Source organism: Oncorhynchus tshawytscha, linkage group LG03, assembly GCF_018296145.1.
Source record: "Oncorhynchus tshawytscha isolate Ot180627B linkage group LG03, Otsh_v2.0, whole genome shotgun sequence".
NCBI classification, from domain to species: domain Eukaryota; kingdom Metazoa; phylum Chordata; class Actinopteri; order Salmoniformes; family Salmonidae; genus Oncorhynchus; species Oncorhynchus tshawytscha.
In genome coordinates, this window is record NC_056431.1 from 21968852 (window position 1) to 21981766 (window position 12915).

A 12915-nucleotide genomic window follows, 5' to 3' on the forward strand; every position below is an offset into this window, starting at 1 on the left:
GACTGATGTCTTGAGATGTTGCTTCAATATATCCACATAATTTTCTTTCCTCATGGTGACATCTATTTTGTGAAGTGCACCAGTCCCTACTGCAGCAAAGCAGCACCACAACATGATGCTGCCACCCCCCGTGCTTCATGGTTGGGATGGTGTTCTTCGGCTTGCAAGCCTCCCCCTTTTTCCTCCAAACATAACAATAGTTATGGCCAAACAGTTATATTTTTGTTTCATCAGACCAGAGGACAAAGTACGATCTTTGTCCCCATGTGCAGTTGCAAACCGTAGTCTGGCTTTTTTATGGCAGTTTTGGAGCAGTGGCTTCTTCCTAGTACGTTCATCTCTAGGAGACAGAACGCGTCTTCTTCCTGAGTGGTATGACAGCTGTGTGGTCCCATGGTGTTTATACTTGCGTACTATTGTTTGAACTGATGAACATTGTACCTTCAGGCATTTGGAAATTGCTCCCAAGGATGAACCAGACTTGAGGTCTACAATATCCTTTCGGAGGTCTTGGCTGATTTCTTTTGATTTTCCCATGATGTCAAGTAAACAGGCCCTGAGTTTGAAGGTAGGCCTTGAAATACAGCCACAGGTACACCTCCAATTGACTCAAATGATGAAATGTGACATTTCACATCCCCCAAATGATGACATTTGACATAATTTTCTGGAATTTTCCAGTCTGTTTAAAGGCACAGTCATGTTAGTGTATGTAAACTTCTAACCCACTATAATTGTGATAGAGTGAAATATAAGTGAAATAATCTGTCTGTAAACAATTGTTAGAAAAATGACTTGTGTCATTAACAAAGTAGATGTCCTAACCAACTTGCCAAAACTATAGTTAGTTAACAACATTGTGGAGTGGTTGAAAAACGAGTTTTAATGACTCCAACTTAAGTGTATGTAAACTTCCAACTTCAACTTTATGTAGACAGCTGCGAAAAGTACAGATGAAAGCTCTCTAGGTAGATAGTGTGGTCTAGTTTATCATGAGATACTCTACCACAGGCGAGTAAAACCTCAAGACTTCCTTAGATATCGTGCACCAGCTGTTGTTTACAAATATACATAGACCACCACCCCTTGTCTTACCAGAGGCTGCTGTTCTATCCTGCCGATACAGTGTGTAACCCGCCAGCTGTATGTTATTCATGTCGTCGTTCAGCCACGACTCTGTGAAACACAAGATATTACAGTTTTTAATGTCCCGTTGGTAGGATATACGTGCTTTTAGTTTGTCCCATTACTTCCCAGCGATTGTGCGTTGGCTAATAGTACGGATGGCAAAGGCAGATTAGCCACTCGTCGCCTGATCCTCACAAGGCACCCCGATCTCCTTCTGCAAAATCTCTCTCTTTTTCTCCTGCGAATGACGGGGATGAGGGTCTGTTTGGGTGTCTGGAGTAAATCACTCTCGTCAGACTCATTAAAGAAAAATTATTAGTCCAATTCAAGGTGAGTAATCTCTGTTCTGATGTCCATAAGCTATTTTCAGTCATAAGAGACAGTAGCAGCAACATTATGTACAAAATAATTTATAAACAATGCTGAAAAAAATAAAATAGCACGGTTAGTTAAGAGCCAATAAAATGGCAGCCATCCTCTCCGGCGCCATGATACATTTGTGTATATCAGAAATGACACCCTATTCCCTGGTCAAAAGTATAGGGGATATGGTGCCATTTTGGAACCTACCTACTGGGCACAGACATCAATTCAACATCTATTCCATGTTGGATCAATGTAAATTCATTGAAATTAGGTGGAAACAACGTTGATTTAACCAGTGTATGCCCAGTAGGAAGTGACCATACAAGTCTGTTTGACCTCAGAGCCCACTTAGCAATGTTTCGTTAGTCTATGGAGGGCTATCAGGAAGCTGTCATCACCCCACTGTGTCTTGACACATCAGGTTCCCAGGAATACCTGGTGACCAGTCTGAGCTGTATGACAGAGCCCACTGAGATAGTCCCCCTGTATACCACCAAAGCCTATGGAGGGCTATGGGCTGAGAGAGGAAACTGTCATTATCACAAAGGGGCCTGAGCAGGAAAAGCAGATGAGAGGGTCATATTCATTAGGGCACCCAAACACGTTTTAAACATGAGCGTTTCTTATTGGATAAGTCCAGGAGGTCCCTCCCCATTTCAGTCTGTTTTTTTCCCATTTGGTACCTAATGAATCAACCAAGGCTGGACAGCTCTGTGTGGCGTATGTCTGTCAGATGAGAGGTGAGATATCATGACTAACTGTCATCTAGGTGTGAGGGCAGATAGGCCTATTGTTAGACTCCTAGAATGATACTGTAGCTGGACCAACTGGCTTCTGTTGGGGAAGAAATGTTTTTTTTTTTAGGGGACCAAAAGGGTTGAAGATTAAAATACAAGCTAGGATCATTGATTGTTAGGGAAGATGATTCATTGTATTTCCTGTAAGTTAATTAGCAAGTAAGTTACCCTATAGGCCTAATTGTTTCTCCAATAAAGTAGATTATCACACTATGATACCACTGCATGAATAGAATAATTCATGCAAATGTGACTTGTGCACATTACAACACTGCAAAACTGACTGGAATGGCTTGAAGACACCACTAATTACACAGACTTTGAATATATGCTAGTTCAACAACATTGGCAGAGATTCCAGTGGGCTGAGCAAATCTCTACGTTCTGAGGTCAGCGAAATAACGACCCATTAATGACAGGCTAGGTCCCAGCTATAGAGCTGTCCGTACAAGTGCAGCCAAAAAGAGGGCGTGCGAGAAAAATAAACAAGGAGAGATTGAAGACAGAAGATAGATATGTGCTCTGGACTCCCCTGAAGGCAACCCTCCCAGGCAATCTTTTCTCTCCACCTATTTCAGCTTCATCCTATACTCCCCCCTCTCTCTCCTTTGTTTACACTATGCGCCAATGGAAATGATAAACAATGATAAACAACAGATATCAGAAGAGTCTGGTAAACAAATGTGAGTTTACATAAACTGAGGAAAACAATGCCCTGGGAAAGGAGGTTTGGGACATTAAGAAAAACATGTTTGAATTAGAACCAGATATGGTCCTCTCAACGTTTCAGAATGAAAATGACACATTGAAAAGCTATAGGCCTGAGGACATTTTTTAGCCCATCTAACTACTTATGCTCAAGCACAAAAGTCCCAAATATTGGGTAATCAAATACAATGGTGTCATAGAATCTTGAGTATCTGGATGTTGATCATCATACAACCATGCATTCTGACATTTTAAAAACGAATAAACCGCCCAAAAAGTTTTTATTTAAGTTATGGTATGTACACAATTTGCATAAATAGTTTTTTAAAAAGTAGGCTTTTTGGCTTAGTGTGAATAGACTAATGATAGCTGTATTATTTAATATAGTCCATTTATATAAATGGCATTGACCTATAATTTATTTTTATAAATAGTTTAGAAAGTAGGCTACAGTAGCCTACTGGCTTTCTGTAAACATAAGCGATTATGTGTTCCATTTATTTACATGCTATGTCAAGTTCAAATTGACTTCATTAGTGTCATGAGAAGGGATGATGTCAATTTATAAACAGATGACCACTTTTAGTAGATAAGTAACACTGTGGGTAGCTACTGTGGAAATAATAAGAATCATAGTGTTATCAAATCGCGATCATTCACCAGTTACAATGTATCAAACTACAGTGACCCAGAACAGAAACAAAGAACTCATGCCTTACCTGAGAATACGCCGCTTTCTCTTCAAAAGCGTTCTTGTTGTGGGGAATGTGTATTGTTGTTCTTGAGTTTGAATAAAATAGACGCTCATAAAAACAGAGTGACGGGTTTAGACGGGGAGCGCGCTTTCGCTTTCAGTAACTACATCCAGAGAACTTTCAGAGTTTCTGTTTGCTGTCATATAACCTCTGAAGACCTTTGGTGTCTATGTTCTCCTCTCTCTGGTTTGATTCAATCATTTCAAATCAATCCCAGGATAAATGACAGATCGCAGTCGTCGTCAACAGGTAAAATAGAATGCATGTGAGGCGGGCACACTGACCAACACAAAGTTAGTGTGAAAACGCGACTGAGCGCGTCACTAACTGACTATACAGTTTCTGTGGTCTATTTGTGAGGGGGCTCCGCACCGAAATGAGAACTCTATTCTGGGATTTCCCGCGACGACATGACTTTGTAATGCCCTCGTTATAGGCTCGCTATAGGCTAACGCAAAAGCAGTTTGGCTTGGCACCCGGCCAACACACCTCGCGGGTGGTCTTGTGTCGCTGTCAATGCCAAAGCGCCATTGGAAAGCGTCAATAGCTGCCACGTAAATCTCTCCACTCTCTTTACTACATCCAATGGCCTTTATCGGCCCCTGCCCCCCTAACAGTTCTGTCTCACTGAGCTGATAGGGAATAACCTCAGTCTTCCCCTAAACAAGGGCATGTGGACAGGGTGAGAGAGAATGCCTGCAGTCAGGGTGGGTAGTAGTGCGTGAGTGGGCAAAGAAAGAGTGAAAGGGGTAAAAGCGAGAGCAGATGGAAGGGGCAGGGTACAGACTGGGTGAAAGAACAGCTGCGGACTTGAAAAAAAGCACAACAAAGTCAAAGAATAGGTCATTTTTTTCCACAGGCGAAACATTGTGCCAATTGTTTTTGTCTGTGTATGTTTTTGCTTAAATATATATAAAAAAGTTTAAAATAACACATAGCTTAGGTGTGATGGCAACACTGGTTACACCCTGTGCATTTCAAAACAATGAATGCAGGCGTGTCTGTCAGTAGGTAGACGAGAGAAGAGTTGCCTAATGTGGATGTTCTGTTTGTCTCCTGCGGTGACGGACAGCTGGCAAATGAAGTGTTGTGGACATGTATGTGACAACAACACAATGTAATCTTTTCTTTAGACTTCTAGTTCTTTCTTTTTTCCCACTTTGAATACATCATCTATATGTCCATCTAAAGGTCACAGGTCACCTGTGACATGGGTGTGGGTGTCTTTCAGGTGTCTTTCAATGCAGTCCAAACCAAGCTGTCACTTTTGTCACAGCATCAAAGGCATGAACTGCTCAAGTAACCATCCTCAAATATTTACATACAGAAGGGTATAGAACCGTTGAGCTGTATGAGCTCACAGTACACCATTATTATGAAATGATCAGGCAGGTTCAGAAAAAGAGACCTGGTTGAGTCAGAGCCAGACACTCCCATCTCCCTAAACCTGTCTCCCAGGTAGAGGCTAGTCAATGGGCCGTGGGACAAACATTAATGTAGTATGCTACTATGCTAGATACACAGCTAAGTGGAATCCTAAGGCTAAGCCGATCATGGTGATGTGTTCAGAACATTACAATATGGTACTATATAAAGAGGGTGAGAGAATAACAGGATGATACCGGATAAATACAGTGGTAGATAGAGAAACAAGCACACAAAGGCACGGCAATGACGAGTTTCGGACTCTTGCATTGGAAACTTGGCCCACAGTGATTTCAAATGCAAATATAGGAGTTGGGTTTTCCTGGTATGCAAAAAGTCCATGGCTGGCAACAGTCAGAGTACTGTGTGTGTGTATAGTATGTGTTTGTACAGTGTGTGCGTGCGTGTGTATTGCCTTGGCTAGGGGATGCTGGAAAGGCCATGTGGAAGAGCTCAATTGTGTCAGTCTAGCATTCATGAATACTAAACCATGAATGGAACCTTCGACCACTGACACTGCAATTCTGCAATTTATACAGGTGTAGTCAAAGAAAGAGTTAGGTCAGACATTTACATTTGAACAATTTTGATTTAATATAAAACTAGGTCATTTTACTGTTCACATTTCTCCAGGAGATTGTATTAGAAATGTCACAATGTACATGGGTATGTTTTATGATCATGTATTTGAATGTATCTTCTACTATACAATTTCAGTATCTGTACACCCACCAAATCATGAACACTGCTTTTTTCATAGGCAAACAAGGAGGAATTTATGTTCTTATTGGAAATAAAATATATACATTCTTACATTTTTTGACAAACTTTAGTTTTGGTTACTTCTTAGATACAAAATATTGCATTTAAAACATTAAGTTGTGGCCGGGTGAAAAGAATTTCCCTCTTCCTCCCAATAGTGCTTAAAGTGAAATCCTAAAAATCTATTTGACATTCAAACCTCATGGAGTCCACACACCAGGTTTGCAGGCACCGCAATATCTGGCAGAGAGAGAAATAACAAATCAACATCTTGTTTCTATCAGTGAGTTAAGAGCTTACACTAACAAGTAATCAAATTGTTGCGCAAAGGACAGTTTGAAAGAGTACAGTGTGTGTAACATATTGCCATCTCGTTACGAATAGCTTTGTCATGCTCTTTCCCATGATGAGGTTTAAGTGAGGTGAAAGACCACTGATAATAACTCTATTGTAATAGAATAGTTCCATATAATCTAGATAATAATAGGCTCTATAGTAATAGAATAGTATTATATCATACACAACAACAGTTTCCATTGTAATAGAATTGCTGCAGAGGGGGGACTGTCTGAGATACCTATCTTAGCAGGCTTGGGGAGGTTCAGGTTGGTCATGATATCCACAAACTCCTCCACGCTCTTGGTCAGGCGGGGGTTAAACCTCCTCTCCTCGCCCACTGTGGAGGCCGTCTGACCTGCAGTACAGGGTTAGCAGACCTGTTAGCAATACAACACAATGATGATTCAATGACTACACTCAACTGTAGAACACAGTCTGATCTGGCTTAGGAATGACTCCGAAGAGAACACGGAGTTGAAAATGAAAGCAGACAAATGGTGAAGAGTGGTGGTACAGTACAAGTTAACTTCGTAAAGTCTATGGAAAGGATAGTCATAGCATTGTGAGAGTGTACAAGCCTTCTGGGTATGCTTGTACAAAATAGTTGGTGAGGCTATCCCCAAGAGCATAGATGTAAAAAAGGAAATCTCGCAAGGAAAGGGGGTCAGGGAATACACACGGATATACACATTGCATAAAGAGGATGTCTTGTCAACCTTTGTAGTCATGTGCAGGGAAGACGAGACACTGAGGAGGTAATGTAAAGATCTTCTGGTGGACTGATTCATAGAGCCTCCTAGAGCAGCCTGGGAAGTAGAGAAACAAACAGATCAGGGTTGTTTTCATTGGACCCCAATCAAACGGACAAACAGGGAGTGACTACCTGGACTTGTCCGATGAGAAACAATCATTCACGTTTTGCCCTATTGAACATAACTCAGGAGTAGGCTACAGTACAATGACTATTTGTGATCAGACTACACTGAAAAAAGGTTACAATACTGCCACCTTGTGTCCACTAAGCATAACTACAAAAACAATGTAACAAATGTGGGTGAGGCAAAGATCCAGAAACTTTTCATGCATTGCTTAAAATAAGTCCTGACCAAAGAATTGGGAAACAATAGTGTATAGGGATGAAAGTCTATGATATACCCTGATAATATCTCCATGGCTAGATAAATCATCACAGAGGTCAAAAATCAGAGAGAATATTACTTGAGTCACACTGTAGTACTGTGTTGGCTTAGATACTTTATTTTCACTTTGTCGTGTCCAGCATGGATTCAGCCTGGTGGATGCCCAACCAGGCCAACGCATTACAGTAAAATGTGTCTTGTTCTGCTTGGTTTAGCTATGTAGTGTGGAAAAGGTTACCCTGCTGGAAGTCTGTCCTTCCACAGCCCCTGATTAGCAATGTGTCCCCAGTGAAAGCCATGTTCTGGTCCCCTGTCACCAACGTCACACAGCCGTCTGTGTGTCCTGGAGTCTCCCTCACCGTCAGACACTGAGGGACGAGAGAGGCAGTAAGAGGGTTTACAGAAAGAAAAGCCAGGGGAAGTAAAGAGAAGAAAGGGAGTGTGAAGGAGAGATGAAGGTGAGTAAAGCCGAAGCATTTAGAGCAACAACCCTGATCCTGGAGAGTAACAGTACATGATGTGTAAGCTTTTGTTTCACAAATGGACCACAAATTGGGGTAGGTCCAGACCCATACTGTATTCTCTATAGCTATCTGGCTGTAGGTAGGTCTGTCCTCACATGTTTGCCAAAGCTGATCTTATCTCCCTCTGATAGCAGGATGTCTGCACTGGCCCCGCTGTGCTTGGAGATGGCACTCTTCATCCCAAACAGCCTGTTCTTCAGCTGTCCCGTGCCTGTGATGTGGTCTGCATGGCAGTGAGTGTTCACTAATTCGGGGGGGAATACAAGAATACGATAAACAAGTAGATCAAAATGGATGTAGGATTAGTGTGTGTGTGACGAGTGAGTTAGTGTGTAAGTGAGTGAGTCAGTCTGTGCATCTCTATATGTGTGTGGACGTGTTAGCGAGCGCTTGCTTGTGTGTTTGTCCATGTTTTAGAGACATCTAAGTTACCTGCAACTTTCAGGTTGAAACCCAGTTCCTCTATGAGTTTCAGATCCCTGTCCACTGTCTCCAGTACGGGATCAATGAGGACTGCCTCCATGCTCTCTGTATCAGCCAGCAGATAGGTGTAAGTGCTGCTCACCGACTCAAACAGCTGTAAAGGTTGGAACAAGCAAGGACAAGTGAGTGAGTAACCATGGTTTATAAAAGGTGAGGGGGCAGTACAGTATGCTATTACATAGCACACATCCTGCCTGTATATTAGTCATGGATGATAACATACGGGTGTGGTCTTTTATGGTGATAAGTGGTTTGCTGTTTTCTGTGTCAAGTGTCACTGTCAGGGTGGATTTTCATAGGGTGCAATTGCAGCCAGTAATTGGAGGCAGACCTGCATGTGGGCATTCCTGCATCTACAGGAACCCCCGTTTATCCTTCTATTGGTCAATTTTTAAGCAAGGACTCCCGTACGGAGGCGCTCATGTACAGTAGGTGGCGGTAATGCAGCATAAAGTTGGATGCCAAACACCACCGAAGAAGAGGCTGGAGCAACAACCGTAGTTAGCTAGGACAGCAGTAGACAGTGTCCTTCGCCCCTGCTCTCCCGCATTTCTGCTAACGAGGATAGTTGTCAGTAGACGTTTAGGACACTAACAAGCTAGGACTCCGGCACAAAGCCGGTGGGAGAGGTAGCCCCCGCGTCTCCGGCACTGGTTCCCCGCAGTTCTGCTAATGACGGCAGGTTTTCGCAAGCGAGAGTGAACGACGCTCCGATACACAGCAGACACCGGTAGCTAACTAGGACACCGGTAGACAGTGTCATTTGCTCCCGAAAAACTCAGATAACACTTATTTCCGTTTTGACACAGAGGGTGGGGTGGATTTGAATCACATAGACAAATCAGGGGAAATCCAGAATGCCAGAAAATGTGTAAACATTCCCTTTTGAATACGCCCCCTCTACCGCTACAGTTCCGCTAGCTTTCCACATTGTTGTACAAACAATTGTTTGAAAACAAAACAAAAGATGTCTGGAAAATACGTATCCCCTTAATTTTGTTAACTAAGACTCATTTGAATGAATTCTCATGCTGACCTATTGCGAAATACTTGTTAACATATGCAGTGAAAAAAAGTATTGATATTTTCACTGTGCTTCCAAAAAGTCGGCGCCCAATTGAAACTTCAGCCTATAACTTGCCAAACCTTGTCCCAAAGCAACAAATATATATACATTATTGCAGCGGCTAAATCACCTGCCTGAAGAAAGGCCCTTTTCCCAACTCCATCCTGGCGCAGTAAGGTCGTATGATGACTGATTCCAGAGGCTGCTTGCTGGTGCGTAAGCCCGGGCCCATGTGGGCTGGAACTTTACGCAAGTGCCCGGTTGTTTGGAGGCGCAGCGTGTAGGCCAGAGCAGGTTTCAGCCGGTTTACAATTGAACACATTTTTTTCTCCAAGGAGATTTAACTGACACTGCGACGGGCAGGGTATAAATCCCAGAACTGAGCCAACAAGTTTTTGTCCCAATCCTTTGTAGCGGTCCGTTGCCTTTGCAGTATGTTTGGCTATAGCCTAAAACAAAATTAGCATGGTAGGCACAAATGTTGTAGCTATACTGACTTATTGTGCATGTAGCCAGGAAGTCCAAAAAATCCGATAAGGGGAGCCTACTCCCCGCGAACCTCCAAGCACTAAACAAGAGCAGTGGATGTGCAAGATGTAAACACTTTCAATGCGCGCACACATACACAAACTCAGCATCAAAAAAAAGAGAAAGAAACGTCCCTTTTTCAGGACCCTGTCTTTCAAGGATAAATCGTAAAAATCCAAATAACTTCCCAGATCTTCATTGTAAAAGGTTTAAACACTGTTTCCCATGCTTGTTCAATGAACCATAAACAATTAATGAACATGCACCAGTGGAAAGGTCGTTAAGACACTAACAGCTTACAGACTGTAGGCAATTAAGGTCACAGTTCTGAAAACTTAGGACACTAAAGAGGCCTTTCCACTGACTCTGAAAAACATAAAAAGAAAGATAACCAGGGTCCCTGCTCATCTGCGTGAACTCTCGAGCGATATGGAGGTGGAGGGTCACAGCATCATCGGACTGAGCTTGTTGTCATTGCAGGCAATCTCAATGCTGTGCGTTACAGGGAAGACCTCCTCCTCTATTATGTGGTACCCTTCCTGCAGGCTCATCCTGACATGAACCTCCAGCATGACAATGCCACCAGCCATACTGCTCGTTCTGTGTGTGATTTTCTGCAAGACAGGAATGTCAGTGTTCTGCCATGGCCAGTGAAGAGCCCGGATCTCAATCCCATTGAGCACGTCTGGGACCTGTTGGATCGGAGGGTTAGGGCTAGGGCCATTCCCCCCCAGAAATGTCCGGGAACTTGCAAGTGCCTTGGTAGAAGAGTGGGGTAACATCGCACAGCACGAACTGGCAAATCTGGTGCAGTCCATGAGGAGGAGATGCACTGCAGTACTTAATGCAGCTGGTGGCCACACCAGATACTGACTGTTACTTTTGATTTTGATCCCCCCTTTTTTCAGGGACACATTATTACATTTCTGTTAGTCACATTTCTGTGGAACTTGTTCAGTTTATGTCTCAGTTGTTGAATCTTGTTATGTTCATACAAATATTTACACAAGTTAAGTTTTCTGAAAATAAACACCGTTGACAGAGAGAGGACGTTTCTTTATAGGGTCAGTTTATAGGGTCAGGGTTAGTCAGAGTTCAGTGTGTCACTATGACTGTGCACGTAGGTGTATTTATATAACACGTTTTCTGGCACTGCTTTCTGCCCTATGTGATTATTGTCAGCAACTCCAGAAAGGCAACAAACCCAGTCCCAGTTGAATCCAACAATCCATGCATTATTATGAGTAATTAACCATAATGGTTTGAATGAGAATGTGCTTTCAATAAAATTACAAATATTGAATGTCAAGCAAAAATACATAATTCTTTAATATTTTGCATACATGTAATTGGTCGCATTACTGCTAATAAAATCTAGCTGTCAGAGGTAAAATTCATTGTTGTTGGGGTTCCAGATTCTTCAAATGTGTCCATCTGTAAAAGAGTCAAAATGATGACATGGAGTGGTGCATTTTCACATTCAGAGAAGCACTGACCCAGTTCTGTGTGGCTGGTGCATCTACTGTAACTATGTACCTCTACGTATTTGTACATCCAGGGGAGCAGCTGGGTGACTCTGGTGTAGACTCCTGGTTTGTTGGGCCGACCACAGCCATCTCCCCAGCTCACTATCCCAGCAAGCCTCCAGTCCCCCTTCCCTGTCTCACACACCAGCGGGCCTCCACTGTCTCCCTTACAACCAGAGAAGAGCACGTGAATTAATGCCTGCATGCATAAACCCCCACCCTCCCCATTTTGCTCTCAGAACAGCCTCAATTCATCTGGGCATGGGCTCTACAAGATGTCAAAATCATTCCACAGGGATGCTGGCCCATGTTGACTCCAATGCTTCCCACAGTTGTGTCATGTTGGCTGGATGTCCTTTGGGTGGTGGACCATTCTTACAGCGTTGCTGTTCTTCACACTCAAACCGGTGTGCCTGGCATCTACTACCATACCCTGTTCAAAGGCAATGCAATCGTTTGTCTTGCCCATTCACCCTCAATGTCACACATACACAATCCATGTCTCAATTGTCTCAAGGCTTAAAAATCCTTCTTTAACCTGTCTCTTCGCCTTTCTCTACACTGATTGAAGTGGATTTAACAAGTGACATCAATACGGGATCATAGCTTTCACCTGGATTCACCTGGTCAGTCTACATCATGGAAAGAGCAGGTGTTCCTAATGTTTTGTACACTCAGTGTACATGCATCAATCAATCTGATATTTTTTCTATGCATATTGGTGCACTGCATGCACTGTGATGTTAGTTTTCTTGTTAAGATGTGTGTAATTATTTGTTTCTATTTATATGATAGAACACATCAAAATATGCCATATACGGTACAGTATAGGTCTATTTGGTGCCAGCTAAGTGGATCTGCTTAATAGACAGGGAACCATTTTGATATGTAGAGAGCATAGGCCAGCTGAGTATAGCCATTGATCTGGAGTAACAGAGAGGCCTTTCTTTCTCATGGAATAAACAGATTCCTCAGTATTTTGAGTATTTTGTTTTGCAGTTCTTGGTGTGCGTGTGTGTGTGTACCTGGCATGAGTCCACCCCTCCCTCCATGGTGCCAGCACAAAGCATCCTGGGAGTGAGGTAGGAGCCGTAGACATTCGGGCGGGAACACATGGACTGGGCTATCACTTGCACCTGAGCCTGTCGCAGCTCAGACGATACAGAGCCTGAGAGAGAGAGAGAGAGGGAGAGAGAGAGAGAGACAGACCGAGGTGGAGTAGAGAACGGAGGGTTAAAGACAGATGAGGGAGATGAAGGCGAGATTATACAAATAGGAGTGTATTAATGGGAAGAGAATGAAGAGACAATTGTCAGGTTATTGAATGAGATTATGGGATGGAAGGGAACATTGTCTTCATTCTGCGACA

At 42.9% G+C, this 12915-nt stretch overlaps 2 protein-coding genes across 4 annotated transcripts in view; both read right to left on the minus strand.

Annotated features, from left to right (window-relative positions):
* The window catches only part of LOC112231199 (pleckstrin homology-like domain family B member 3), a 28337-nt gene extending 23871 nt beyond the window's left edge, over positions 1 to 4466 (minus strand). The window contains exons 1-2 of one of the 2 annotated variants that reach the window (XM_042312320.1): positions 3719 to 4466; positions 1096 to 1176 (exon numbers count right to left, since the gene is read on the minus strand). In XM_042312320.1, coding sequence (XP_042168254.1) covers positions 1096 to 1156 — 61 coding nt within the window. In that variant the 5' untranslated portion in view covers positions 1157 to 1176; positions 3719 to 4466. The remainder of the gene's footprint in view (positions 1 to 1095; positions 1177 to 3718) is intronic. The other variant, XM_042312321.1, reaches the window with a different exon arrangement.
* A 1269-nt stretch (positions 4467 to 5735) lies between these two features.
* On the minus strand, positions 5736 to 10146 carry LOC112246118 (persulfide dioxygenase ETHE1, mitochondrial-like). 2 transcript variants are annotated; one of them, XM_024414389.2, is made up of 7 exons: positions 9623 to 10146; positions 8376 to 8520; positions 8039 to 8187; positions 7658 to 7787; positions 6997 to 7086; positions 6519 to 6635; positions 5736 to 6181 (listed from the first exon to the last, which is right to left on the minus strand). In XM_024414389.2, the coding sequence occupies exons 1-7, from the start codon at positions 9812 to 9814 to the stop codon at positions 6135 to 6137; spliced, it is 870 nt and encodes a 289-aa protein (XP_024270157.2). In that variant the 5' UTR covers positions 9815 to 10146; the 3' UTR covers positions 5736 to 6134. The 2 variants fall into 2 exon arrangements, with proteins under 2 accessions (XP_024270157.2, XP_042168262.1); XM_042312328.1 differs by having other exon boundaries at positions 9627 to 9759.
* Between the last annotated feature and the right edge of the window lie 2769 nt (positions 10147 to 12915).